Here is a 27,297-nt window from a genome sequence, read left to right as displayed (position 1 = left end):
GACTGGGGCTTAGAGCTAACGGATCCTCAGGGTCCCTTTAAGGAGGTTGAGACTAGGGTTTGAAAGGAAGACGGTTCTTCTTCGGGTTCCCCTCCAACATCCAACTCCCAAATTCCTGTGATTCGTTGATGACATCAGGACCATGAATAATCAGCCTGGCCCCGAGCCAGGATGGGCTGGGCTGCTTCCATGGGGGAAATTCCTCCCCCTCTTTATGAAAAGAGGCCCGCCCCAGCTTGGCTCCTGCGGGGCCCAATGTCCACTGGGCATCCTCCTGCCGCAGCGAAGCCCGCCCACCCGGGGCCAGCGACCCCACCCCCTGCCTTGAAATTTAAAGGAGGCCGGAGCCCTGCAGGGAGAGCCAGCCACGGTCCTGCAGAGCCTGGCACCGAAGACAACGCCTCTGGAGGAGGGAGAAGGCTCGGGCGCGGGGTAGGTTGGACTCTGTGCCTCTCTGTCCCTGGCTCCTCTTCTCTCTCTTAAAAGTCTTTCTGAGCCACTGAAGGAATGTCGGCACCGAGGGGGCTGACTCCGTCACTCAGGCCAAAAGTGGGGTTCGCTAGAATCCATGTCTGGAGGGAGGTTTCTTTTTGAATGTGCATCCTACAGGGATGGGCTGAAGCGTTCGCGGGGGCAGCAGCGGTCAGGGCAAGAGAGAGGGCACTAGGGATGTGTCTCCTGAAGCAGAAATCTCTGCTCGCACAGGGGAAAGTGAAAAGGGTGATCCATACCCGCTCTGAGTAGACGGTGGGCCCGGCTCATCACTCACGGGCAAGAGACGGGAGACAGGCTGATGGGGTCAGAGCCCAGAGGGTCCCGGGGGCATGAGTCCACGGGGAAACTGAGGCGGGGCTGGGCAGAGAGCGACTTGCCCACAGAGGATTCACCGGGTGGGAAGTGCTGGGTGAGAGGAAGGGGGAAACCGTCAGAGCGAAGCCTCCGGTCTCCCTCCGAGGCCGGGTTTTGTCCTCTGGCTTTTTGCCCAGGATGCGAGGGGAGGGCTCTTTGAGGACTTTTCCAGTTACAGAGGGAAGTAGCACAGAGTCTTCTCTTCCCCAAGCTCTCTACAGGAACTGTATTGGGCATTCTAGGCTTTCACTGTTATTATGTTGATTTTCTTAACCTCCCAGAGAGGGAGGGAGGGAGGGAAGTAAGGCACTCTCAGGTAACTGATGACACGCTCAAGCCCAAAGCCGTGTGGTGGCGGTGACTGATGTGGACGGCAGTGGTGGCCTCCCGCAGCTGGTGCATGACAGAGAAAACATTACGTGTGTGTGCGTGTGCATGTGTGTGCAAGCCCATGAAGAAATTCTGAAATACAGCCGCTAAGTGGAGTTTCCTCAGAAGGGCTTCCTAGCAAGTCTTGCCTGGGGGCAGAAGACGTCCCAGGATCTGGGCGCTGACTGCTCCAGAATCAATAGATGACAGTCAGAGGAGCTGCCGGCTAAGTGCTTCCTGTGAGAGCAAAGCCAGACCTGGCGCCAGCAGAGACGGCGCAAATAACTGAAATAGGAAGAGCTCCATCCTACCCATCAACTGATTGCACCTAAAACGTTCTCAGAGACACCAGCCTGCAATCGCCGGCTCTTGTCATGAGCAAGCGAGAGCTTGCTCTCCACCCGAATGGTCCAGGCTCTTTGCGGACGCTCGGTTTATTTTATAAACCATTAGATCAGATTCTCCCAGTGAGGCTGCTCTCTGTGGCTTCTGCACTGGCCTGGGACAGTTTCTGCTTCTGGAGGAACAGAAATGGTCCCATGATGAGTTTTCGCTTGTGGGGGCAGGACTCGGGGACCTGGGGACCTAGCGTGTTGGTGAGCAGAGCTGGTGATCAGTAGATTTCAAACGATTGTAAAGAGCAACCCAGCCAGATCCCTGGTGGTGTGACGTGAAGCTATCATCACCACGAAAGGCTTTTTGTGAGTGAGTGGCCAGGACCACAGGCCATCTGGGAAGTCCCTGCCCAGGTGGGGCCTGTCTCTACTGCACCTCCAGGTCTTCTGGTCCCGCCTGGGGTTTTACAGCAGTGTGAGGGGCCTTGGGCTAGACCGTCGTTTGAGAGGAGCACAGTTGGCTTTAAACTTCCAAAGCTTCCAGAGGGAGGGTAGGCTGTCTTGGATCAGAGGCCAAGGGGACAGCATGGCTCATGGAATGAATAGCAAGCAGGCTTGCTGTGTGTGCTAAGTCACTTCAGTCGTGTCTGGCTCTTTGGAACCCCACTGACTGTAGCCTGCCAGGCTCCTCTGTCCATGGGAGTCTCTAGGCAAGAATACTGGCATGGATTGCCATGCCCTCCTCCAGGGGATCTTCCCCACCCAGGGATCGAACCAGCATCTCTTATGTCTCCTGTGTTGGCAGGTAGGTTCTTTACCGCTAGCGCCACCTGGGAAGCCCAATAGTAGGCTTAGTTCCAGTCAAAACTCAAAATCCATATGCTTCTCTGAATACTGAATATCTGGGGGAGGGAGAAGGGAACATTTGTGTCTTGAGTTGAAGTGTTCAGTTTCAAAGACTCCCGGGCATGTGCAGTCTCAGAATAAAATCTGTATTCCCTATGAGTGACTTTCTGCCTTGTTCTGATAAGATGGTCAGAGTGGACGGTGAATGACCAGAATACTCTGTTCATTCCTTCTTTGGCCTGTTCTCTGTGCACAGAGAAAAACTGTGTCCCTAGTTTCAGGCGGTAAAACTCATCCTAGCCAACCAGCTCACAAAACCAAGGGCTGGGTCTCCAGTGGAGCCAGATTAAAAGGTGAGGAGGATCCAGACTCACAGAAAGCTCGAGCTAGGAAGAATCTTCTGAACCATCTGTCCTAGTCCAGCCCTCAAGTCCAGGCACATGGTCTCCTGCTATTCGCCTAAGCGTCTAGTTACATATTAAGGAGAGCACACTTTCTCAGTCATACTTGTGCATTTTACATTCCACTTTCCCACCTGCGAAAAAGACTTCTATAGAAGGGCATAGAGGGATAGATGAACAGACCTCTTGATCGCCTGAAAGTTGAAACTTAGGACAAAGGGAAAAGGAACTGGGTGCTGGGCCCACAGCAGGCATTTTATAAACAGTTTTGAAGGTACAAGCCAGGCAAGTTCTGGTTTTGATCATGATTCTCCGGAAAATGATAGCAGCAGTTCTTCCTGGGGAACTGGTACAACTGGGGGGTCTTCAGCAGCTGCCCACACCATCCATGCCAACAGCCATGATCTGGAGGGTGAGTCTTGGCCACAAGTCCAGCTGAGCTGCACAGGACACTACGTGGTGCTCCACAGTGGCTTGGAGAGGTTTGTTTGGGACTTGACCTCTAAGACCTGATTCCGCTTGGAGACGCTGAAAGCCTACTTCAGTATCAGACTAAACCCAGATACTGGGAAGCCTTGGCATTGAGATCCTTTTTTGCTTATTGAAAGTAAAAATGAAGTCGCTCTTTTGAAGTCACAACACAAAAGAATTGTGTCCAACTCTTTTCAACCCCATGGACTGTAGCCTGCTAGGCTCCTCCGTCCATGGGATTTTCCAGGCAAGAATACTGGAGTGGGTTGCCATTTCCTTCTCCAGGGGATCTTCTGGACCCAGGGATCAAACCCGGGTCTCCCTCATTGTAGGCAGACACTTTACTGTCTGAGCCACCAGGGAAGTCTTATTCTGCTTATTACATGGCCATAAATATTGCTTTAACTTCAGTTCAGTTCAGTTCAGTTGCTTAGTCTTGTCCGACTCTTTGCGACCCCATGAACCATAGCACGCCAGGCCTCCCTGTCCATCACCAGCTCCTGGAGTCCACCCAAACCCATGTCCATCGAGTCGGTGATGCCATCCAGCCATCTCATCTTCTGTCATCCCCTTCTCCTCCTGCCCTCAATCTTTCCCAGCATCAGGGTCTTTTCAAATGAGTCAGCTGTTCGCATCAGGTGGCCAAAGTATTGGAGTTTCAGCTAGACATTAGGGAATCCAAGGTGACCTTCTCCTCCGAGGCGCCTACATCCTTAGAACTCTTGGGCTTTTCAAGCCACACTTCCTTCTAGGGACAGCCTCCTAGGGGCGCCCTCCTCGAAGGGAGAGCCTGGGGTGTGTGACTCGCACTCCTTTGCACAAGGAAAGGTATTTGTGCTGAAAGTTAAGGGGCTCTGGCTGCTAGCTGCTGTGGGACCCCAAACAATGGTCCCATTTTAGGGTTTTGTCAGTGACACCCCTCCAGAGCTTGGCTCCCTCCCCCTTTGGTTTGATAAACAGACTGCATAGCATCCATTCCAGAAAGCTGACCAACCCCTACCTCGTCAGGAGTGAGCTCCATCCCCTCCTTCACATCCCGGTAGGACCCCTTCTTCCTCTGCCCGCTCACCTCCACCTCCTCACAGCACAGTGCTGGTGGCACTGAGCTCGGGTTGGCTAGCTATTTGTCTGTTCCCTCCCGAGGCTATGAGGTTTTTATAATTGTATTTATTTATTTTATTTTTGGTTGTGCTGGGTCTTGGTTGCCTCACGTGGGCTTTCTCTAGTTGCAGTGAGCAAGAGCTCCTCCTGGTTGCAGGGCATGGGTTTCTCACTGTGGTGGCTTCTCTTGTTGTGGAGCACGGGCTCCAGGGCACGCAGGCACCAGCAGTTGCAGCTCACAGGCTCCAGAGCACGGGCTCAGTAGTCGTGCCGCAGGGGCTTAGTTGCTCCGGGGCTTGTGCGATCTTAGTTTCCGGACCCGGGATCAAACTTCACGTCCCCTGCGTTGGCAGGTGGATTCTTATCCACTGGGCCGCCAGGGAAGTCCTAGGCTCCGAGATGTTGAGGATGGAGCTTCTGTGTCTTTATACCGCAGATTCGTGCCTGGGGCATTGTTGGCGCTCTTGCTTGGTGGTGCTACAGAGCAAGTCACCGCCTATGAATTCAAGAAGAAGTAGACCAGAGAGCCGGAGCTCCCGGTTGCGGCGGATGGGATGAGAGATCTGATGGATACCAGGAGGACTGCCCCCAAGCCCTCTGGTTAGAGATCTTTGCAGGGGCAGTTCCTTAAAGGTGTGGGGAGAGGGCTTGGTAGGAAGCAAAACCCAGCAACCGACTAGGAATAATCTGAAACAGAAAGCCCATCAGCCTCTGGCCTTTGCTGGCTATTCACAGGTCGTCCTATTTGCAGGAAAGAGGAACTTGCTTTATTTGGCAGCAAGAGCCTAGGCCTGCCACACGAGCTGGGGGGAAAGAGGGGGCTTTGGCTTTATTTTCTGAGAAGCTCTGGTTTCCTCCTTTTTCTTGCCTCACGACTCTGGTTCTTAAACAAACGCATGGTCCGCATCAAACAGCCATTATCAGCATGGAGGGCCTGACCTTCCAGCTGCCTTGGCCGCGAAGCCCAGCTTCCTCTGAGAGTTCTGAATAGCCCTGGAGTGTGTGGCGTAAATAGGCCTGGGAAAGGCAAACAAAAAAAAAGATTGAAAATAAGATAAAAGACACTACCCTGTGATCCAGGAAGTACAGGCTCCTGTTAATACTGATCCGTGCTTACAGATGAAGGGCAGGAAACTTGGTTTCAGTCATCAAGAATCTGGGTATAGGTCATTGCAAGATGTTCAGATGATCTAGGCAGCGGGATTTGGTATTAACACTTGAACTCTATGGTGACCCCATAGAACTTGGCTTCCTTTCGAGTCCATGTTCCGGGGAGAGGATTTAAACTTTGGCTCTCCTTCTAAGGGCACTCCTAGCAGTAAGTACAGTTAACTGTGCTGTGCACCAGCTGTTCAAAGGGGCTTTACCTGCTTCTCTCCTAATTGCCAGCACTGTCCAGCTGGTGGAAAGGACTGGACCGCTGGAAAACCGGGAACACACACAGCCGGTAAGGGGAGGTTGGAGGGACTACGTTCCTTGCATTCCCATTGCCACCCTTCTCCATCAACACCTCTGAGCACATTCAGAACACGACAGTCCAGCATCAGGACCCAGTAAGAGTCGTGGAAAGAGCAACTGGGAGGTTTTCTATAGAGCTGGTTGTCCTGAGGCCCGACGCCTCCCTTTAGACGTGTCGCGTGAGAGTAGGTTCATTACACTTTTTTTGAAGTCCGATTCTCTCATCCATAAACAAGAGATAATATTGACTTAAATGATTTAGCGGATGCCTGACAAGCGTTAGCACTCCAGGACCTGATGAGTAAATTGCATTCATCCAGATGCATTTCTCAAAACTGTGCTATCACGTCACTTTCACGTGAGTCTCATAAAAGGCGGACAGATTCCAAGTAGGGTGATACGATGAACGTCTCCGATCGTCTTTTCCTGATTCAAGTGTGTTGAAATCTGGAGGGAAGACTGCAGAATTACTGAGTGATGGCGTATTTCATTACTCGTGGTGATGTTTGCTTTAGGGCGTGGAGGGAACACCAGAAACCGCCTCACTGTAGAACAAGACTGTCTCTTAGATTAACGTGCGGTTGCAGGTTTGCTGAGATTCAGACTCGGGGATCGTATCTCCTTGCCCTGACTCACGGGGTGAGCTTTGCCAGCTGCTCTTTGCATTTTCTTCACAAGGATCTAAGTTTCTCTTGCTTTTACCGGAGGAGGAGGCAGGATGGGCTTTTTTCCCCCCAGATCCACAACTGCACTCCCTGAGTCCCTCCAGATAAGCAGGGTTACCTGGCAGAGGGTGGAGAAGTTCGGTGACGACAATGCTCAGGATAGATTGTTTTGAGTAGGTCAATGTCGTATAAAACTTAGACACAGGTCATGTGCCTATGGGGGCTTCCCAGCTGGCGCTAGTGGTAAAGAGTCCACCTGCCAAGGCAAGAAACATGAAACATGGGTTAGATCCCTGAGTCGTGAAGATCCCCTGGAGGAGAGCATGGCAACCCACTCCAGCAATCTTGCCTGAAGAAATCCATGGACAGAGGAGCCTGGTGGGCTACAGTCCATGGGGTCGCAGAGTCAGACACCACTGAAATGGCTTAGCACATATGTAGACATGTACCTGTATTTTAAAGATGCTTTGCAGAGAATTCCATCCTGAGTAATGAAGTGGAGATGTGGGAGTGGGTGGGAGGTGCCAGGAGAGGGCTTTATTCTACTTACCTCATTGGAACTGATCCAGTTAGATAAGAAAGACTCCTCTCTTGTTCCTTAGGTATAAAGAATTCTGTTCAGAAAGAGGGAAAATGAGCTTTAGCACACAGGAAATTACCTTTAAAATTGTTTTTTAATTGGCGTATAGTGGATTTACAATGTTGTGTTTGTTATAGTTAGAACTATAACGTGGTTATACTGGTTCAGTTATACATACCTTCATTCTTTTTCAGATTCTTTTCGCATATAGGTTATGATAGAATATTGAGCAGAGTTCCCTATGCTTTACCGTAGGTCCTTATTAGTTATCTATTTTATGTATAGTAGTGGGTATATGCTAATCCCAAGCTCCCAATTTACACCCCTCCACCTCCCATGTCCCTTTTGGTAAAGAAGTTGGCTTTCAACATCTGCAAGTGCATTTCTATATTATAAATAAGTTCATTTATATAATTAAAACAATTAGATTCCACATATGAGTGATATCATATGATACCAGTCTTTGACTTCACTTAGTATTACAATCTCTGGGGAAGAGCTAAGAATTGCTTCTGTGATGGCAGTTTTGGAAAATGGTCTCTATCCTGAGAACATAAACTCTAAAAAAATGTGTTAGTCTCTCAGTCGTGTCTGACTCTTTGGGAGAAGGAAAGAGCTACAGCCCACCAGGCTCCTCTGTCCGTGGGATTCTCCAGGCAAGAATACTGGAGTAGGTTGCCATTTCCTTCTCTACGGATCTTCCCAACTCAGGGATCGAACCTGGGTCTCCCACATTGCAGGTGGATTCTTTAGCATCTGAGCCAGCAGGGAGGCCCTATAAAAAGGAGGACCCATGTAGGAGGAAGATGGGAATACAGCCGTTACCCATAGAGCTGACGGCTCCGGCCCTGGGCTCTGACGCTGGCGCGGACAAGTGCACTTTTCTGCGGGAGTTCAGCCCCAATTTCCAAAGCCTGCCTCCTCCTCCTGGCTCACCGCATCTCTTGTCCTGACTCAGTGATGGGTCTTTGCTGCTTCAGGGAGTTCTGACCATCTCTTTTCTAATCTGCTGGCATCCATCCGGGGCAGAGTGGTTGGGTGGGGGGAGGGAAGGCGATGTTTGTCTTAAAGCTGTGAGTCATTTCGGAGTATTGGTGTTCTTGGAGACTGACTTTCTCTTACTCAGATTTCCAGAGACAAAGGCTTTGCGAAGTAATAACAAACCAAGGCTCCTCTTTGCCAAAGATTAAGTGAGCAAGCCTTGCACGCTGCAAAAATTCAATAGCCGTATCAACTGAACTTTATCTTTCCGTTGTAATTTCCATGGTCCTCCAGCTGGCTCAGTGTTTCTGCTTTGTTTTTGCTGCCAAGAGTAGAAGCAGCTTTAACATCCCAGCAAATGTACTGTTTGTGCCTAGAAGCATAGAACTTGATTGGTTGGTCCCAGATCTTTACCGTAGGTCACGTTATGGGATGTGGTTGAGTGTTTACATGAAAGCTCTCATCCCCACGCGTTAAGTGTTTCACAGGTCACACAGCACGTGCACACTCAGAACAGCAGAAATCACAAGACAAGCCCTGGAGGAAGCCTTGAGAGTCTAGCCCACTTGGTTTTGCATCCCTGGGAGCAGATGTGATGTCTCAACACAAAGATGATTTTTGGAAAGGTGGCACATTACTTTTTTTTTTTTTTTGGCCATGGCAAACAGCGTGTGAATCTTAGTTCCCCCACCAGGGATTAAACCCATGCTCCCTGCAGGGGAAGCCCAGAACCTAAACATTGGACCCCCAGGGAAGTGCCAGCAACATTCCTTTTGATACAGTCAAACCATACGCGAAGGAGAGTGTCTACGCTTTTCCCGAGGGCAGGCCTTTCGGGAGCAGGTGGTGGGAATGGGTCAGGTGGCGGGCATTGAGAGACCCTGCGGACAGCCCTCCACTGCACCACCCCCCTCCAGGCCCTTCCCCCGACTGTCCTGCTGCGGTTCCCATGGCCTCGCCCCAGCCAGACTCCAGGGCCAATCAATCAGCACTCCCCTTGCCACCACTGCAGAAAGGAGTCCTGCGCTTCTGGCTGGCGAGATCGCTTTCCCAGCCACAAAGGCACCTTTGGCTCCTGGAGACCAGCCCTCCTCCCTGGTGACCAGACCATTGTTCTCCTCCGGAGCAGTCATCACTCACGGCTGTTCAGAGGCCAGAGAACAGAGTCACTTTGTCTCTGCAGCCAAGCAGGGCCCTGCATGTCTTCTACGCAGATGGGGGAGCGGAAGGAGGGGGCACCCTGGAGGCAGTGATTGCAGGCTGTCCTCCACAAGGATGCCCGTGGGCACAGCCTGCGAATCCAGGCCACGCTTTGCTCCCCACGTGTCCTGATGTTTCTAACCTGCACAGATTCTGTCAACTTGCCGAGCTCTGTGTCTCCAGAGGTCTGTCTGCAGAGCCGTTTGCAAATCTGCAAAAATTGACTTTACGGGCCAAGGTGGGCCTGCCAGGGCTGGGGCCTTGGGACCTTGGGGACCAGCGGTCTTAGAATCATTCCATACATGCCTGACCCCCCCAGTGATGCTGCTGGTGACTCAGGGATTCTAGTCCCACAAAAGCCAGCCATCCCCATCCTTGTGGTTTTCTTTTTCTTGTCTTTCCTCCCTCCCTCCTTTCCTTCCTTGCTCTTTTCTTTTTTTGGATGTGGACCATTTTTAAGGTCTTTACTGAATTGGTCACAATATGTTTTGGCTTTTTGGCTATGAGGCATGTGGGATCTTAGTTCCCCGACCAGGGATCGAACTCGTACCTCTGGCATTGTAAGGCAAAATCTTAACCACTGGACCCCCAGGGAAGTCCTTTCTTTTTTCGTTTAGTTCTTTGATTCTGGGGAACTATTAAATACAATGAAAGAAAAGGAACACACCAAAAAGATGACAAGTTTTGGATTTACAAAGTGAGCCGACAAGAGGTTTCTTGTGCTTTATTTCTCAAATCTCCCCTCCTACCAGTCTCACGTGGGCACTGGGCACCTCTCCCTTTGGTGGGAACTTGTGGTCTAGGGTTGAGGTCCACAACTCCCCAGGGTCCCGAGTGCTTCCTGAATTTCTGGGGTCACTCACTCTTTGTCCAGACGCTGCGCCCAGACCTCTGCATCTCCCTCCCCACAAAGGCAACACCAGGACTTGCTTTGCCGCCTTGTCTCGCTGCCTTGTCTCGCTCCCTTGTCTCGGGAAGGCGCTGACTGCAGGCAGGATGACTCACTTCTTTGTCATCCTCTTGCCCTACTCGGCCGTCCAGCTGCTCCCATCGCTTCTGTGCAGCAAGGATGGAACGTCACATGGTTTGCGTGAGGCTCTTTGGCACTGGGTCAGCTCCAGGCCTCGCAAGGCCAGAAGAAGCAGAGGAAGATAAGGACTGACAGAAGAGAGACAGGCTCCGACTGTCCCAAAGCAGAAGACAAAAATACGCCCCTTCTGCTGAGTCTTCAGTTGCAACAAGGTCTGAGGTGCTGCAGCTGTTGGATCATTTTACCCTCAGCCCTAAGTGCATCCCTCCCCCTATCAGCCCCCTCCCCTGCCCCAGGGGGCCCCCTCCCCCCATCTGTCCAATGAATGCAAAGGTCTTAATGCTCCACTTGTCACTCTGCAACTTTCCAGCATCCAGACTTCTGCTCCATGTAGGGCCCATTCATATGCCCCTTGAATGTGCTCCATTCAAGGAGGACCTTGAATTCTTGAAATGGCACAGTCACTTGATGACGGGCATCCAGAGAAAAGACAAGCCCCCCGTCTGAGGGGAACGAACTTGCTGGAAGGCCTGGCTGATTGTCAGACAGGAGGAAGAGGAGCCAGGTTCCCCAGTCGCAGGCTGGTTCATTGGTTCGTTCAGAATTTCTGCCAAGAGCCCTGGGCAGGCAGACCTCTCCCCATCCCAAGGCTTGGCTGAGATAATAAAGCTGGGACACCTACAAATATGTGAAACATGATTAACAGCAGGAAGAGAGAGGGGGAATGTGTTTATGAAGAGCTATTTTTAAAGATTCAAAGTACTGGGATAATTGGGGAAATTTTGAGAAAAGGGAAATTGGAGGACTGCTGAGCACCAAATTCAGGGGTGATGTCCTGTGATCTGAAGACTCCCCACTCCGGGTCCTGTTCAGATGCCCTCGACCCCTAGGTCTTCCTTCTGAAGCTGCCTGGAACCAGCACATGCCAGCAGGCTTCATGCTCTGGGTGAGAAAAAGTCCCACCCCACCCCCCAGCCCCTGCAGAACACCCTGCCCTGCCCGGGAAGGGCCTCCCCTGGGGGCAGGCCGAACTGGAACAAAGACCCAGATCCTGGCTTCTTTCTATTTCTTGCATGGAGCGGGAGGGGTGTGCTGGTTGGCAAGATGCCCTCTGAGCCCAAGGAATCTTCCCGGATGGTCCCATCCCCCTCCTCCTCCCACAGCTCCGTGCGCGCCTTGCCTGTCACCAGGGGCCCCAGAAGGTCACTGGGGCACAGATCGGCTCCCACCAGCCTCCTGCTCCTTATTTTCTCATCCTTGCTCTGAAGGGGGCTTGTGGCCATGTGAGAGGACAGCCTCTCTAACAGCAAAGGAGCCCGAGCCAGCGCCGCGGTCAAAGTCCTGGGCGCCCCGAACCAAGCGGGCCCTTCGGATGCTTGGGATGAAGGGGGTGGGAGGGATGGGAGCAGAGTTGTTGTGACTGAGGGGAAATGAGTCAAGGGAAGAAGAAGAGCCCTGGTTTAATCCTTGCCGACAAGGGAGCGAGTGAGGCTGCCAGACCACAAAATAATACCCCAACCGACTAACCCACTGTGAGCAGCTGAGGGCTGGAGCCCTAGCTAGGACCAGGCACACGGAACCAGAGACGTGGGGCCAGGAGGATTTGAGTCCGAACACCCAAACCAGATGCTGTCCCTCCGCCCTGCAAAACTGCACTTCACACGGCCTGAATATTAAAGAAGGCCGGCTTCCCGACAGAGCACAGAGGTGGTGGTGGAGGAGACTTCCCTTGGTTGGACAAGGAGATGTGAAGTCCTCCGGGACTGGGCTCAGGCCATCTGAGGAGAGCTGGCTCTGAGATGTGCCAGCCCCAGATCTCCTATGATTTCCTCTAAAACAGTCAGACAGCGGGCATTGCTGTGGGCCCATCTAGTCAACCCCAGGGCAGGCACTTCCTTCAAGGGAAACTGGGCTCCAGCCAGTGCTAGAGGTGGTGTCAGCCTTCAGCCCACAGAAATGTCTGAACAAAGCCATCTTCCGGCAGCCTGTGTCCATCGCTGCATGCATGGATAAGCAAGACGGTCCATTTACTCAGGGGAATATTATCCAGCCTTAAAAACGAAGGAAAGTCTGACCCACGTTACAGCACGGATGGACCTGCGATCATCACGCCCAGTGAAATGTCAGACACAAAAGGACAAATATAGTATAAGTCCACTTACATGAGGCGCCTGGAGTAGTCGGACTCATGGAAAGAGTAGCTAGGATGGCAGTTGCCAGGGGAGCAGGGATTGAGGGTTCTTGGGGTACAGAGCTTCAGTCTGGGAAGATGAACGTTTGGAGTCGGATGGCGGTGATGGTTGCCATCACAACAATGTGAGTGAACTTCATGCCGCTGAACTTACACTCAAAAGCGGTTCAAATGGAAAATATCTGTGTTCTGTGTATTTAACCACAGATATATATATGAGAACAAAAACACCATCTCCCAGACGCTGGCCGTGGCCTCTCCTGCCCTGGGAGCCAATGCTGGGAGGACTGACTGGCTTCTGAACTCTGCTGCCCGCTTGGACCTCTCACGTCTCACGCTTATTTCCCCCTCCTCTTCCAGAATTGGAGGGCCGCTTGGAGGAAATGACGAATGCAATGAAGACACAGTTCCTGTGCCTGCTGCTCTGTGGAGCCGTCTTCACGTGGCCCAGCCAGGTAGGTGCGCACTCGTGTCTGTGCTGGGACACACCGGGACACACTCTCCTCGGTGGACGAGGCTTGAGATCCAGGCTTCCGGCGGGAACCCTGTGCATCATTCTGACGAGTAAGCTCCACCGTTCAGTGGCTTCTTTGGAGCTGTTTTTAAAGGATTTGTTTGAATGAATCCATGAAGTTTTTTTTACGAGTTTTTCCGGCTGTGCTGGGTCTTTGTTGCTGCACTGGGGCTTTCTCTAGTTCTGGAGAGCGGAGGCTGCTCTTGTTGCAGTGCACGGGCTTCTCACGGCGATGGTGTCTCTTGTTGTGGAGCGTGGACTCTAGGCGCACTGGCTTCAGTAGGTGCAACACAGACGCTCGTAAGTTGTGGGTCTCGGGCCCTAGGGCGTGCAGCCGTCAGGACCTGTGGCTCCCGGGCTCTAGAGCACGGGCTCAGTAGCAACAGTGCATGTGCTTGGCTGCCCCGCGGCACGAGGGATCTTCCCAGACCAGGGATCGAACCTGCATTGGCAGGATTCTTATCCACTGCGCCACTGGGGAAGTCAGAATCTGTGAAGTTTTTATAAAAGTGCAGGCTCTGTGAGCAAGCTGCCCGTGTATTGCTTACCATCTAGTTAGGATGTGCTCTCCGAAGATCCCCAGCAGCTAAGAGCATCATTCAGGCCAAGCCCGTGATTCAGGCCAAGTGAGCAATGGATTTTAGAGCAGGATTTTAGATTTTAGATTTTAGAGCAGAATTTCACAGCAGGATTTTAGAGACGGGAGAGTGTGGATAGTTACACGGAGGAGATGGGATAAAGGCACACACCCCCACTAACCCACAGGTGGCTATTTTCATCTACAACTAATTCAAATGAAATGAAACCTAAATTCACTTCAGTTACATGACATATGAGTGCTCAGTTGTCACGTGTGACCAGCGGCTGCCGTGTCACATGGCAGGGGTATTAAACCTTTCACCACTGAGAAAGTCCTGGACAGGACTAGGCTAGAAAGGGAAGAAGGATCAGAGGGGAAGACAGGTGTGCACATTGCACCTGGGCCAGGTACCTGAGAGGGATGCTCTGGACAGGTGGGTTGGGGGCCGTCTTCTGGTTTGACCACCTTTATTCTTCAGACACGTGCATGTGCTGACCCTCTGCCCCTGCTTTCTTTGCAGGAAACCTACAGACGACTCAGGAGAGGCGCCAGATCGTACAGAGGTGAGATGTCGCTGGGATGGAGGGCGGTCCACAGAGGCAGGGTCAGAGTCAGGGTGCCTGAGGCTCCAGTGGGGATTTTCTTCCATGTGACCTGCTTACTCAAGCTCCATGAAAGTCAGAGTCTGCAGAGATGCCTGTGTCCCCTCTTATCACTCACACAGGAACAGGTGTGCTGGCAAGGTGTCAGGATGTCAGAGAGTCACACAATGCTGGGAGCCCAGTGGCCCAAAGACCAGTTACACAGACGAGAATGGAGCCCAGAAGGCCTGAGTGACCTGCCCAGGGTCACACAGCCACCAGGCTGCAGGGTCCTCCAGGACCTTTCCTTGGGCTGTGATCCCCTTCCCCCTGGACTCCACGCAGCGTCTCTGTGCCTCCGTTGCTTCGGTTGGTAATTCAGAGACGACCAACCTGGGTTTCTTTATTTCATGGCAGTGCTCTGGGAAGACCTCTGTAAGGCCGTGTCTAGATTTGAGACTAAAAACGCACGCACCATTTCCACTAGGATCCCAAGAATAAAAGATGCTTAGGCCCGAGTGTCTTGAACCTGATACGAAGAACTGCAGGTCCCAGATCCCCTCTCCCCACTTAGGACCTACTTCCTTTGGGTCTGGAAGGCTCTGCAACACCCGTTTATCGTGGAAGCTTCCCCAGAGTGAGTCAAGGCTTAACTCTCACTGCCTTTGCCGTCAGACAGCTCGGCCTTTCCTGCCTGCGTATCTTGGCGCCTGCATATCTTACCGCTGAAAGAACAGCAGTACCACTGACCCATGAGTCCATGTCACTTCTTCAATCCACTAAAAGTTATAGATTTTTTGAGCTGGCATTCTGATTTGCAAACAGAGAGAGAAAAAGGGAACACCTATTAATGGGACTCTTTCAACTATTTTCATTATACCAGAAATACTAACGGAAGTAACACATTTTCTGCATAGACTAAAATGTCACTTTTCTTTGTTTGGGGCCAGAATTGCATCATCTCAGTAATGATAATACTCGTGCGAATCAAACGTTCTTGTAGGCAATTGCATACACGTGCCTCTTTTTTGATGAATTAAAATGAAAAATTAGAGTATCACTTAATAAATGTGTCTTGATAAATAAATTCTTTCAAAATAAGGTCCCATCAGAGGAAAAACAAGAGGTCTTTCTGAATGGTTTTTCCCAAGTGGGTTTCACGCTTCAGTGAAACTAACATAAGGAGGCAGTAGAAATACACCATTATATTTTATTACTTATTTCAAGAAAATAACTGATTTCATGGGAAATTAAATGTAAAGTCATATGGAAAATTTTCACATAGTCATATGGAAAATAATATTGGCACATCCCCCTAATAAGCTGGATTTTAAAGTGTGTTTTTTTTTTTTAAATTTTAAATGAAAGGGGTCTTTAGTGACAAAATATGGGATGTTTGTTGTCTTCTGCTGAGAGCAAGGAAGGAATAAAGGATGGATTTTCCTGAGAGTGAGCAGGACGGAAGAGGGGAGGCGTCAGTGTGGGGTGAGTGGGGCCCTAAAGAGGCCGGCCTGTCTGTTGTTACAGTGACCTGCAGAGATGGAAAAACGCAGATGACGTACCTCCAACACGAGTCCTGGCTGCGACCCCTGCTCAGGGGCAACCAAGTGGAGCACTGCAGGTGTGACGGCGGCCGGGCCCAGTGCCACTCGGTGCCCGTCAGAAGTGAGTGTCCACGGTCCCCAGCCTGCCCAACCTTCTAACAGGGCCTCAGTTTGCTCATCTGTAATATGGGAGAACAGTCATATAGACTGTGGGGTCAGCTGTGAGGAGTCAATGAGTTTGATTTTTGGAAAGTGTTCAGAATTGTGCCTACGGGGAGGGTGCCCTCTTCAACTCTGACCCACGTATTCTTGGGGTGCCTGGAAAGTAATTTGGGGTCCCCTTGCTTTTACTTGGCAGGTTGCAGTGAACCTTGGTGTTTTAATGGGGGGACATGTCAGCAGGCCCTCTATTCTTCAGACTTCGTCTGCCAGTGCCCGGAAGGGTTCATGGGGAAGCTCTGTGAAATCGGTGAGTGGCGGGCGGGTGTCTATGAGATGAGGACCTACCAGGGGAAATCCCACCTGCAAAACGATCGAGAAAGAAGAGCAAAGTGTGGTGTGATGAGGGATGGGATCACCTGAGGGTGGTCAGAGCCCTGGAATCGAGTCTGGAGCCTGGCGCTGCCTCTGCAGGGATGACAGAGGCATCACTGAGCCCCCCCACCCCCCGCCCCCCCGCGGAAACTAAATGAAAAAGGAGGGACTCACATGGGGTGTGTCACATGTCCCGCTTCCCATCAGACACTACCGCCACGTGCTATAAGGACCAGGGTGTCGCCTACAGAGGCACGTGGAGCACGGCAGAGAGCGGGGCTGAGTGCGCCAGCTGGAACAGCAGTGGCCTGGCCATGAAGCCATACAGTGGGCGCAGGCCCAACGCCGTCAGGCTCGGCCTTGGGAACCACAACTACTGCAGGTGAGACAGCCGCCTCCCCCCCCAGGAGGGTTTCCTCTGGTGAGAAGCTGGGGCAGTCATGCAAAGACCTGTGCCAGAGTTTCCAGAGGAGCAGAACCCACAGGAGGCATACAGACACAGAAACACAGTTGCTAAGTCGTGTCCGACTCTTGCGACCCCTTGGACTGTAGCCCACCAGGCTTCTCTGTCCATGGGATTCTCCAGGGAAGAATATTGGAGTGGGCTGCCATTTCCTCTCCAGAAAGATATATCTTATATATAGATATAGATACATATATACCTATATAGAGAGATAAAAATATTTCTATCTACATAAAGAGATTCATTTTAAGGAATTGGCTCTCATGACGGTGGGGCTGGCAGGGTTGGAATCCATAGGCAGCCCCCTCCCCAAGCTGGAAACTCAGACCCAACTTGGCACTGCAATGTGAGACAGAATTTCTCAGCTTTTGCTCTTAATATGCCTTCAGCTGACTGGATGAAGTCAGCTGACCATATACATGAACCGCGTCGACACATCCCTTCCCAGCACCACCAAGGCTGGCGTTTGATCGAATGACTGGGCGCAATAGCCCAGCCAAGTTAACACACAAAGCTCATCATCACGGTCCACCCCTTGTCAATGTGGCAGCCACATGCTTCTCTGTAAACCATGTCTAATCTCCCCATAAAGGCGATTACAAGGTCATACCTCCACCCAACATGATCCGACTCTCCTATGTACAACAAACATAAATAACTCTCTCCCCAGAAGAAGGTGAAAAGTCCTTGGCCTGGGAAACAGGCTTAACTATTCCCTTCCCCTGGCCTTCCCGGCTGATTTTTCAGAAACCCGGACCAAGACTCAAAGCCCTGGTGCTACGTCTTCAAGGCAGGGAAATACGTCTCTGAGTTCTGCAGCACTCCAGCCTGCACTAAGGGTAAGTGCAGCTTCCCCAGGTTCCCCGTGGCCTCACGGAGTCCCAGGGGGGCGGGGTGGGGAAGGGAGATCTAGGGAGACCTGGAGGACAAGGCTGATGGTCCTTCTGCAGATGAGGAGACAAAGGAGTGAACTGGTCAGTCACTCTGGCATCAGAGGAAGGAAGTCAAGAGGCTTAGGTCCTCATCAGGCTTGGCCTCTAACTAGCTGCTTGACCTGGAGCCACTCTCTGCACCCTGCTGACCCTCAGTTTCCTCATGGGCAGAGAAGATGGGGCTCTACCGGTGGTTTCCAGTCCTTTTGAGAATGTGTGCAAGTTCTCTCTTTTTTGATTAATTGGCCTGTTTCTCAAGATCTCTCTCTGTCTCTGAAGACTTTTAATGTGAGAAAATTTCCCAGATTTAAAAAGTACTCAGCTACGAAAAGGCACCATGAGTTCAGTGGTGCTTTCCCAAATAATGATGCTATTTAATCATAATAGTGTAAAAATATGTTTCAAAGTTCTAAATATATGTGTATACAAATGCACATTCAGGCTACAAGTGACGCTGATAGACTTATGAATTTGAGGGCTCTTGAGAGTAAGAAGGGAAGAGCTACCCACTCCAGTATTCTTGCCTGGAGAATCCCTGTGGACAGAGGAGCCTGGTGGGCTACAGTCTATGGGGTCACAGAGTCGGACACGACTGAGTGACTAAGCAGGAGCACAGCACAGTGTAACTCTAAAGCCTCCTGCCCACCCCCTGGATCTGGTGTAAACTGGGATTCACCGGTACTGATGATCTCAAAGGCCCCTTCTCATTAGGTTACCGGTGCACGCTAGTGTACTGTGTCAGTTTCAAATGGGGAGAAAAGAGGGTAAAGTGGGGGCAAATATGCAGCATTTGAAGGTTCATACTCTTGCTTCCCTCCCAAGTCCAATAAATCCTTCAAGGCCCTGGCAGACAAAATCCGAGAAAACTGGGCCTGCACACGTGTCGCCCCACAGAAGACCCCAAGTTGACAGCAGCCTGTCAAGTAGAAACAAGGAAACCCCTAACAGCCTTCCAAGCAGCTCTAATCGATCCCCACTAGCTGAACTGGGCAGCCTTTCCTGAACCTGAAGATTCCTCAGGGTCTCCCTTAACACAGCCCAGTGATGGGGGGGCTGGCACCAGATGGAACCGCTGACCACCCTGAGCGAAAGCATTTGAAGGAGAGTAAAGGGCGAGGTGGGCGGGCTGCCTGCAGCCCCAGGCTTCAGGACCTGCTGCAAACCCCACTCGCTGCTCGGCACTTCAGCGGCTGTGTTTCAGTTTGGATTTCCTGCGTTCCAGTTGCAGAAGAAGATGGGGACTGCTACACTGGAAACGGGCTGGCATACCGCGGCACCCGCAGCCGCACCAAGTCTGGGGCCTCCTGCCTCCCGTGGAATTCCGTGTTCCTAACGAGCAAGATTTACACCGCCTGGAAGAGCAACGCGCGGGCCCTGGGCCTGGGGAAGCACAACCACTGCAGGTGCGCCTCCCGGACCCCGGGGGCGTGTCCGCGTGGAGGGCGGGGCGGGGCCACGAGAAAGTCACGTGGGTGGGAGGGACCCATATCCCAAGAGGGGCTGCCCTCACCTGCTCCATCCTCCCGAGGCACATCTGGGAGCACATCCCAGCACAAGTGGGAGATGAGAACAAAATGCAGAAGATAGGAATGATTTCCTAGGTGGTGGTGGGGGATCTATGGCAGAGCCCAGCCCAGGACTCAGGGTCGACCCCCTCGCTCCCTGCCCCCAAGTTGGGCCGCCTTCCCCTCTTCTCTGGCTTGTGATATGATAAAAAACCGTCCCTCCTCACGCCCAGGAATCCCGATGGGGACGCCCAGCCTTGGTGCCACGTGTGGAAGGACCGTCAGCCTACCTGGGAGTACTGTGATGTGCCCCAGTGCGGTAAGGCCGGCTCCCCTCAGCCAGCATTATTCTTGCCCGTGTCCTCGGCCACCTCCCACATCTGGGAAGCTGTCTGGTTCAGGCTACGCAGCGGCCAGCTTTTCAGGAAGGCCGGACCTGGGTGGGGAGGGGCTTGTCCGGCTGGAGCCGTGGTGGATGGCGATGCTGTTGGACAGGTGGTGGGAGGGGCAAGAGAGAAGGAAAGGATGCAGCCATTTCTCATGGATGGCATCAGGCTCCAGGCTGCTCTCTGGAGATGCCTTGTTAGTAGTGATGGCGGCCAGGATGCGAGGAGGAGGGAAGCAGAGGCTCCGTCCCTCTGTACAGACGCTGCAGAAGCACAGCCGTGGGTGGAAACCCGGGTTCCCAGACGAGACACTGGGCTGGGGCTTGGGGACCTTGCCCAGGCCCGCAGGTCTGAGACTGCGCTCTGTCCTCCCCTCTGCAGTCACCTGTGGCCTGAGACAGTACAAGCGGCCCCAGTTCCGCATCAAAGGAGGCCTCTTCGCAGACATCACCTCCCACCCCTGGCAGGCCGCCATCTTTGTCAAGAACAGGCGGTCCCCGGGACAGCGGTTTCTGTGTGGGGGGATCCTGATCAGCTCCTGCTGGGTGCTGTCAGCCGCCCACTGCTTCCAGGAGAGGTAGGGATGCGCACCCAGCCGGCTTGCCTTCCCGCTAAGGCCTCGGACCAGGCCCGATACAGAAGAGCATCCTCACGCCCGTTTCTCCATCAGGTACCCGCCTCACCATCTCAAGGTGGTCCTGGGCAGGACGTACCGGCTGGTCCCTGGAGAGGAGGAGCAGATGTTTGAAGTAGAGAAATACATCGTCCACAAGGAATTTGATGATGACACTTACGACAATGACATCGGTAAGATGTCCCCCTCTCCCTGGCTCCAGTTAGACCCCCCAGCCCCACCCTGCCCTCCTCGCCCTCCCAGGCCCCAGGCCCCTCCTTCCTCTCCCTGGAAATCCCCACTCTTTTCCTCAATCCCCCTCTCCTAGCGCTGCTGCACCTGAAATCGGACTCGCTGACCTGCGCCCAGGAGAGCGGGTCGGTCCGCACCATCTGCCTCCCAGATGCCAGCCTGCAGCTGCCCGACTGGACGGAGTGCGAGCTGTCCGGCTATGGGAAACACGAGGCCTGTGAGTGGGAGGAAGTCGCCGTCCCATCCTGTCTGTCTGGGGGCAGTGTGGGGGGTGGCTGCTGACCAGAGAGAGGAAAGAGCGGTCCTGAGAGTGTCCCAGTCCAGCCCCAGGGCAGGCTCGGCTGCTATGATAGTCTGGGCAAGTTCCTGCTAAGTGAAGCCCCACCATCCACCTTCCCAGCTGATGGCCCGGTCGGTCAAGAGAGAGGTCTGAGTGGCAGGAGAGCTTTAAGGGCTGAAGATTTCAAGGAGGTTTTGATAAGATAAGGAGTGAGCTTAGTTAAGGGTGCGGTTCCTGGACTCTGCCTGCCACCCAGTAGCCCTCACCCTGCACCTGGTGAGCCCTGTGATCCAGGCGTGCATTTTTCATTTCATGTTGCTCCAAGCCTCAGTTTCCTCATTGGTAAGAAATGAATAGATTGTATGAGGCTTAAATGAGATATTAGATTAAACCAGTGGTTCTCAGCTAGGGTGCTCTTGCCCGCTAGGCAACATGTGGCAATGTCAGTTATTGTGACGACTCAGGATGGAGGTTTATACCCACATTTAGTGAGTAGAAGCCAGTGGAGCTTCCTAGTGGCTCAGGTCGTAAAGAATCCGCCTGCATTGCAGAAGACCCTGGTTTGATCCCTGGGTCGGGAAGGTCCCCTGGAGAAGGGCATGGCAGCCCACTCCAGTATTCTTGCCTGGAGAATCCCATGGACAGAGGAGCGTGGTGGCTATAGTCCATAGGGTCGCAAAGAGTCAGACATGACTGAGGGGTTAAGCACGCACGCACACAAAAGCCAGGGATGCTGGCAGACATCTTCAATACCCAGTGCAGCCCCCTGCAAAAACAGTTATCTGGCCCCAAATGTCATTTGTGCTGCTCTTGAGAAACCCTGGGTGAAACCCTATGAAAATCCCCATTTCTGTAGGTCAAAAGGGTTAATATATTGGCAGTTTCGTAGGATTCAACTTAATACACGTAAAAGATTAGTCAGTGTTAGCTATCATCACAAAGTTCAGCTTTCTCCTTCCAAAAGGTTTCTAAATAACTTTCCCTAAAGCCACAAGCTGTCTTCCCTGCTCTCTTTCAGCTTCTCCTTTCTTTTCCGAGCGGCTGAAGGAGGCTCACGTCAGGTTGTACCCATCTAGCCGCTGCACTTCCCGGCACTTGTTTAATAGGACCGTCACCAACAACATGCTGTGTGCCGGAGACACACGGAGCGGCGGGGACCACACAAACCTGCACGATGCCTGCCAGGTGAGCGCAGGCAGCTCTCCTCCCTGAGCCTCCCCCATCCAAGGGCAGAAGTGTTCCTCAGCCAACTGGTTCTTAACCAAGAAAAAAAAGCTATAGCCAGAAAGCAGTGATTTATCTGGGGCAGGGGATGGATCTAGATGAGAGCCTCAGAGAATAAAGCAACTGGAGCCAAGGTCAAAGTCACCCAAACTGAAGACATCTAAACGGCAGTAAATTTCCCCAGTGTCTGCACCGGAACCCCCACCTGGTACAGGATTTCCTGTAAGCCCAGGCAATTAAACAACTATCAAAGTGATGGATAAAGCCACACAAGTTAAGACAGCTTTGGTTTCTGTGGGTGCTGGGGAATCGGGGTCTCTTGGGTAGCGTGGGAGGAACGGCAGCTTCCTGGAAATAGGAGAGAGATGATCTGTGAGAAAGAAATTTTAGGAACTCACATTCAGCCCTCTGATGAGGCTTCCCCCTGGTAACCATTACAGGGTCTCTGGGCTGGCATCCCCATCAGAGCTGGTACGTACTTCTATTTCATGATAACTCTGAGTGTAAGACATAGACTAGTGTAAGGTAGGACCTAATGGAGCAAAGGAACCCTCAATTCGGGGCTGTTTTCACGTCCGTTGTGCTCTGGGCTCTCACTGAGGCTGGGGGACGGGGGCATGGCTGGAGGCAGTGAGGCTGGGCACTCCCACTGAGGACCATGTTCTGATGCTGGGATCACACCCACATCTCCCCCTCTGGCCTCCGTGACAGCCTTTGGTCTCTTTTTGAAAGGTTTTCTCAGACACCTCCACCACCTAGCTTGACGGTCATAAAAGGTTGTGTGCAAAGTGAAACCATGATCTATCAGCCAACGCCAAGTTAAAAACAAGTCATTTCAATTCAATAAGACAATAACAGCTAACAATTGCCAAGTGTTCTACTAAATGCCCTACATTGTTCTCAGGAGCTTTTCAAGCTTTTCCAGTTAATTCCCATAACCTCATAAGGGAAGTACTATGATTTCTGTTTTAGATTATTATTATTTAGTATCATTCAGGTAAGAATACTGAAGCCCAGTTGCCTAGGGCCGCACAGCTAGTGGCGGCTTTACCACCCGGTGGGGACCAGGTATGGCTAATGGTAAAGAATTTGCCTGCCACAGCAGCAGACACAAGAGACCTGGGCTCGATCCCTGGGTTGGGAAGGCCCCCTGGAGAAAGAAATGGTAACCCACTCCAGTGTTCTTGCCTGGAAAAAGCCCATGGACAGAGGAGCCTGGCGGGCTGCAGTCCATGGGATTGCAGAGAGTCGGACTCAACTGAGCACTTGTCAGCAATGTTGTCCACTGTAAGACAAAACTACAGCCTAATCCTCTAATGGTCCAAGACTGGGGAGGAAAAATTTCCCTCCCTGAAACTGAGCACGTTGAAGGATACACATCAGTGCCACATATTAGCGGTATGTAGAATACATATCAGCGCTACAAACATTCACCCTAACATCCCCCCAAAGAGTCTGCATTTTTGCACACAGCTGACCTCTTCTCCCTTCTGCAGGGTGACTCGGGTGGCCCCCTGGTGTGTATGAAGGACAACCACATGACCTTGGTCGGCATCATCAGCTGGGGCCTGGGCTGCGGGCAGAAGGACATCCCGGGCGTGTACACCAAGGTGACTAACTACCTGGACTGGATTCGAGACAACATGCGACCGTGATCAGGGACACCCTGTTTCCCTACATCACAGAGACCCTGCTTCTCCCACCTCTGAAGACTCACTGCGGCAGGGGCTTCTTCACACAGCGGAAGGTGGAGGGAAGATGTAGTTTCACAGGTACTTTTCCATTCTGGAAGTTTTCAGGGCTTAAGGGCTGAACTGTACTGTCAGACAAGATGGACAAACGCCAGTCCCTCATGGAAAACCACTCCCCAGGGCGGAAGCCCGCTTCCTCCTCTATGCACACGAGCATCTTTGGAAAGGGGACCACAAAGATGAAAGCATGTCTCAGTAGGCAAAGATAACTCGAGCCTTCAGGAAAGAAGGGTTAGACGTATTCTACTAGAAATAGAATGTCTATTTATAGTCCCAAGGAAGCCCAGCAGGAACCTCCTACCAAGGGATGGGCTGGCTGGCCAGATCACGTTCCTCGACTCCAGCCCTTAAGTGTTGGGCTTTCCTTTTTGCAGCTCTTGGAGGGAATCCTGTTGTGTACAGTGTAATTCTTTTTCTTTATAGGTTTCATGATAGAACCAGGAGACACGTATCATTTTAATAACTGATAAACTAGGCTCTCGCATATTTATATCAGTTTATTTTTGTTCGTACTCTGTTGCCACTACCTGTATGATACCATACTGGAATAATAAATTCTGATATATTTTTCACATATTTTCCCCAATCAGAGTGGACTCTTTCTGGTACACGCAGTACCTTCACAGCTTTTATTCCTTACTCGCGTCCACATTCTTTCAATCATTGGGAATATTTCCTTTCATTGGCTTCCCAGGTGGTGCTAGTGGTAAAGAACCCACCTGCCAATGCAGGAGACACGAGAGGAGAGTTTGATCTCTGGGTCGGGAAGATCCCTTGGAGTAGGAAAGGGCAATCCACTCCAGTCTTCTTGCCTAGAAAATCCCATGGACAGAGGAGCCTGGCGGGCTACAGTCAGTAAGGTCACAAAGAGTCGGACACGACTGAAGCGACTTAGCACGCACACACACACACACATTCAAATAGATGCTGTAAAAGGTAAAAGGAAAGAAAGAAACTCTTGGTTTGACAGGGGAATGGGGATTCAGAGAAATAACAAGGCAGGGTGGAGATGAACCACAAATGGTGGACAGAAAGTTTTGCTGAAATTCAGCTCAGGAAGGATTGAAGAAACTTAAGAACTTCCCCGGTGGTGCAGTGGTTTGAGACTCTGCGCTCCAAATACAGGGGGCCTGGGTTCAATCCCTGGCCAGGGAACTAGATCCCACATGCCAATGAAGGTATGTGCTGTGTGCAGCCATGAAGACCTCATGTGCTGTACCTAAGACCAAAAAACAGAGAAACTTAAGGAAAAAATGGAATTGGGTAGGCTTTTCAAAAATTGAGCAAGATTTGGGCTGGTGGAGAGGAATGAGAAAGGCATTCTTTTTTAAATTTTTCTTAAATTTTTATTGAAGAATAGTTAAGTCATGTTAATTTCTACTGCACAGCAAAGTGATTCGGTTATACACACATATACATTCTTTTTCGTATTCTTTTCCATGATAGTTTACTACAGGATATTGACTCTAGTTCCTGAGGCAAGGAGCTACCACTGCATGGAAATCTAAAGATCTGGAGGGCAAGAAAGGCAGGGCAGTGTGGGGAGGAACTGAGTTATATTTTGTCCAAAGTGAAGTTCATGAAGGACGTAGGTTAGAATTAATGATGGCACTTTGAATGCTAAACTGAACTTTGCACTTAATTCTCTTGGCAGCGGGGAGCCGCAGACACTTGGGGTTAGGGGAGCCAATGGCCCAAGCGAGGCTCAGGGTAGATATTCACGGGGAGGGGAGTAGGTGAGAAGATACCCCGGACAGGACTCCAAGGTAAAAGAGGAATGAGCATCAAGAAGATGCTGACACAGATTGGGACTGACATATACACACCGCTCTATGCAAAATAGATAACGAATAAGAACCTGCTGTATAGTACAGGGAACTCTACTGCAAACTCTGACCTCCATGGGAAAAGAATCTAAAAAAATAAGAGTGAATATATGTTAAATATAAAACGGATTCACTTTGCTGTATACCTGGAACTAACACAACATTGTAAATCAACTATATTCCAATAAAGAAAATTTTTTTTAAAGAATTCACTCCCAGACCAGTCCACACAAGTATGTTACTTAAGCAATGCTGCTTTCCGCTTCTCTTACACTTTCTTACTGCTCCTGAGATGTAACTCATACCCCTGGCTGCTGCCTGACAGTTTCTTATCACTGACACCCCGGATCTAAGAATAAACCTGATGCAAGGCTTGGTGTTGGGTTACGTGCTGACAGTTCCTTGGAGCAAACGTGGTCATAGGTCTCTCTCCTCTCTCTCTCCAGAGAGGCGGTCAGAACTGCTCAACGTGGTTCTTAAAAGAATAGTTTCAACTCACAAAAGAAAGAGAATCTAAAGCCCAGAAGCTTGATTCCAGCGGTGGGCAGTGGGGGTAGTGGTGGGGAGAGGGCATGGATTTCTCTGACAATGCTTGGTCCCGGGACCAGTTCAATCAACTCGGATCACACAAACGTAAGTCACAGATTTCCTGACTTGAGCCTGTGAAAGGGGCAGATTTTGTGCACCTTAGCCCTCTGGAGGGAAGACGGCTGGAAGACAGTGGCAAGGAAGACCCCTGTAACTGCAGCTCTGGTGGGAGTTCTGCTCGTTTCATTCCCTCCCCCGTTGCAGAACGAGCTTTTCTCCGGACAGTTGTGTTATTGAAATGAAGTGAAGCAGCGGAGGCTCCTTTGATGGAAATGCAAAGTTAAAAGGCCCCCATCACATTCCTCAGAGTGAAGCCCTGGAAACCACAGGCTGCTTGAAGACAGGTGCTCAGCAGAGGCCACTGACAGAGCTCCAGGCAGGGCCCCAGCCCGCACTTGCATTCGGATGAGGCTAAAACACAGAGCACAGCACATCACTACCCAATGTGGGTGCAGAGGGTCGGGATGAAATGTCTGGGCCGTGTTGGGGGAAGGAGAGGGCGCTAAGGGGAAATAGGTAGCACTGCTTTACTATCTCTGGCTGGCTAATAAAACAGACAGCAATAGAAACCCAAAGAGCAAAAAAGATCCTCATATAATTGTGCAAACAGCTTTAATGGGTAAAGACCTAGAGAAACTCAAACGATTGAAACGAGCATTCCCCCGGAGCTCCCATCTTAGGTCAGGTTGTCAAAAGAGGATAATAAACTTTGGTTCCACATCTAAAACCTCAAAAGTCGAAGACTCACAAGCTTGGGATCTTAAGGCAAAATTTAAGAGTTTCAATTTCCTTCAAAAAAATTATTTTTCTAACAATTAAAAAAAAAATTAGTGTCATTGCTGGCACTGAGTCACCACCTACTGGCCACAGAGGAAAGTACAAGTGTTATAAACTGCCTGGTCACACCATGAGGCTTAGGAAACAGCCAGACCCAAGGCAGAGAGATGAGTCGCTGAAACAGACAGGATGGGGTGGCAATACACACTTGACAACACTTGGGGCTGGAAGGCAGGAAGAAGTCCTTGTCTTAGTCTCCCCCGGCCAGGAGAGACAGGACAGATATGGGAGCAGGACCCTCGTCTCCACATCCCAGGAGACTCCAGGAAGTCTTCACTGCAATTAGGATAACCAGGACCCCTGCACCTGGCTTCACGTCCGAATTAATCAACCAAAGAAGCACGAGAGGCCAGGACAGGGAAAGCGCTAGAACAGACACCAGCAGCTTCAGTGGTTTTGTCTTTTGTACC

At 51.4% G+C, this 27,297-nt stretch overlaps 1 protein-coding gene across 1 annotated transcript; it reads left to right on the top strand.

Annotated features, from left to right (window-relative positions):
* Nucleotides 1-355: 355 nt before the first annotated feature.
* PLAT (plasminogen activator, tissue type) lies at nucleotides 356-24,154 on the top strand. The gene is made up of 14 exons (XM_052661449.1): nucleotides 356-432; nucleotides 12,838-12,932; nucleotides 14,092-14,134; nucleotides 15,680-15,817; nucleotides 16,055-16,165; nucleotides 16,438-16,612; nucleotides 17,441-17,532; nucleotides 18,848-19,028; nucleotides 19,364-19,449; nucleotides 19,898-20,093; nucleotides 20,187-20,323; nucleotides 20,458-20,598; nucleotides 21,680-21,846; nucleotides 23,382-24,154. Exons 2-14 carry the CDS (start codon nucleotides 12,861-12,863, stop codon nucleotides 23,538-23,540), a joined length of 1,698 nt encoding a protein of 565 aa, XP_052517409.1. The 5' UTR covers nucleotides 356-432; nucleotides 12,838-12,860; the 3' UTR covers nucleotides 23,541-24,154.
* Nucleotides 24,155-27,297: the final 3,143 nt, after the last annotated feature.

This window comes from Budorcas taxicolor, chromosome 24 (assembly GCF_023091745.1).
Source record: "Budorcas taxicolor isolate Tak-1 chromosome 24, Takin1.1, whole genome shotgun sequence".
Classification (NCBI taxonomy): domain Eukaryota; kingdom Metazoa; phylum Chordata; class Mammalia; order Artiodactyla; family Bovidae; genus Budorcas; species Budorcas taxicolor.
This window is presented reverse-complemented; position numbering and strand designations above follow the sequence as displayed.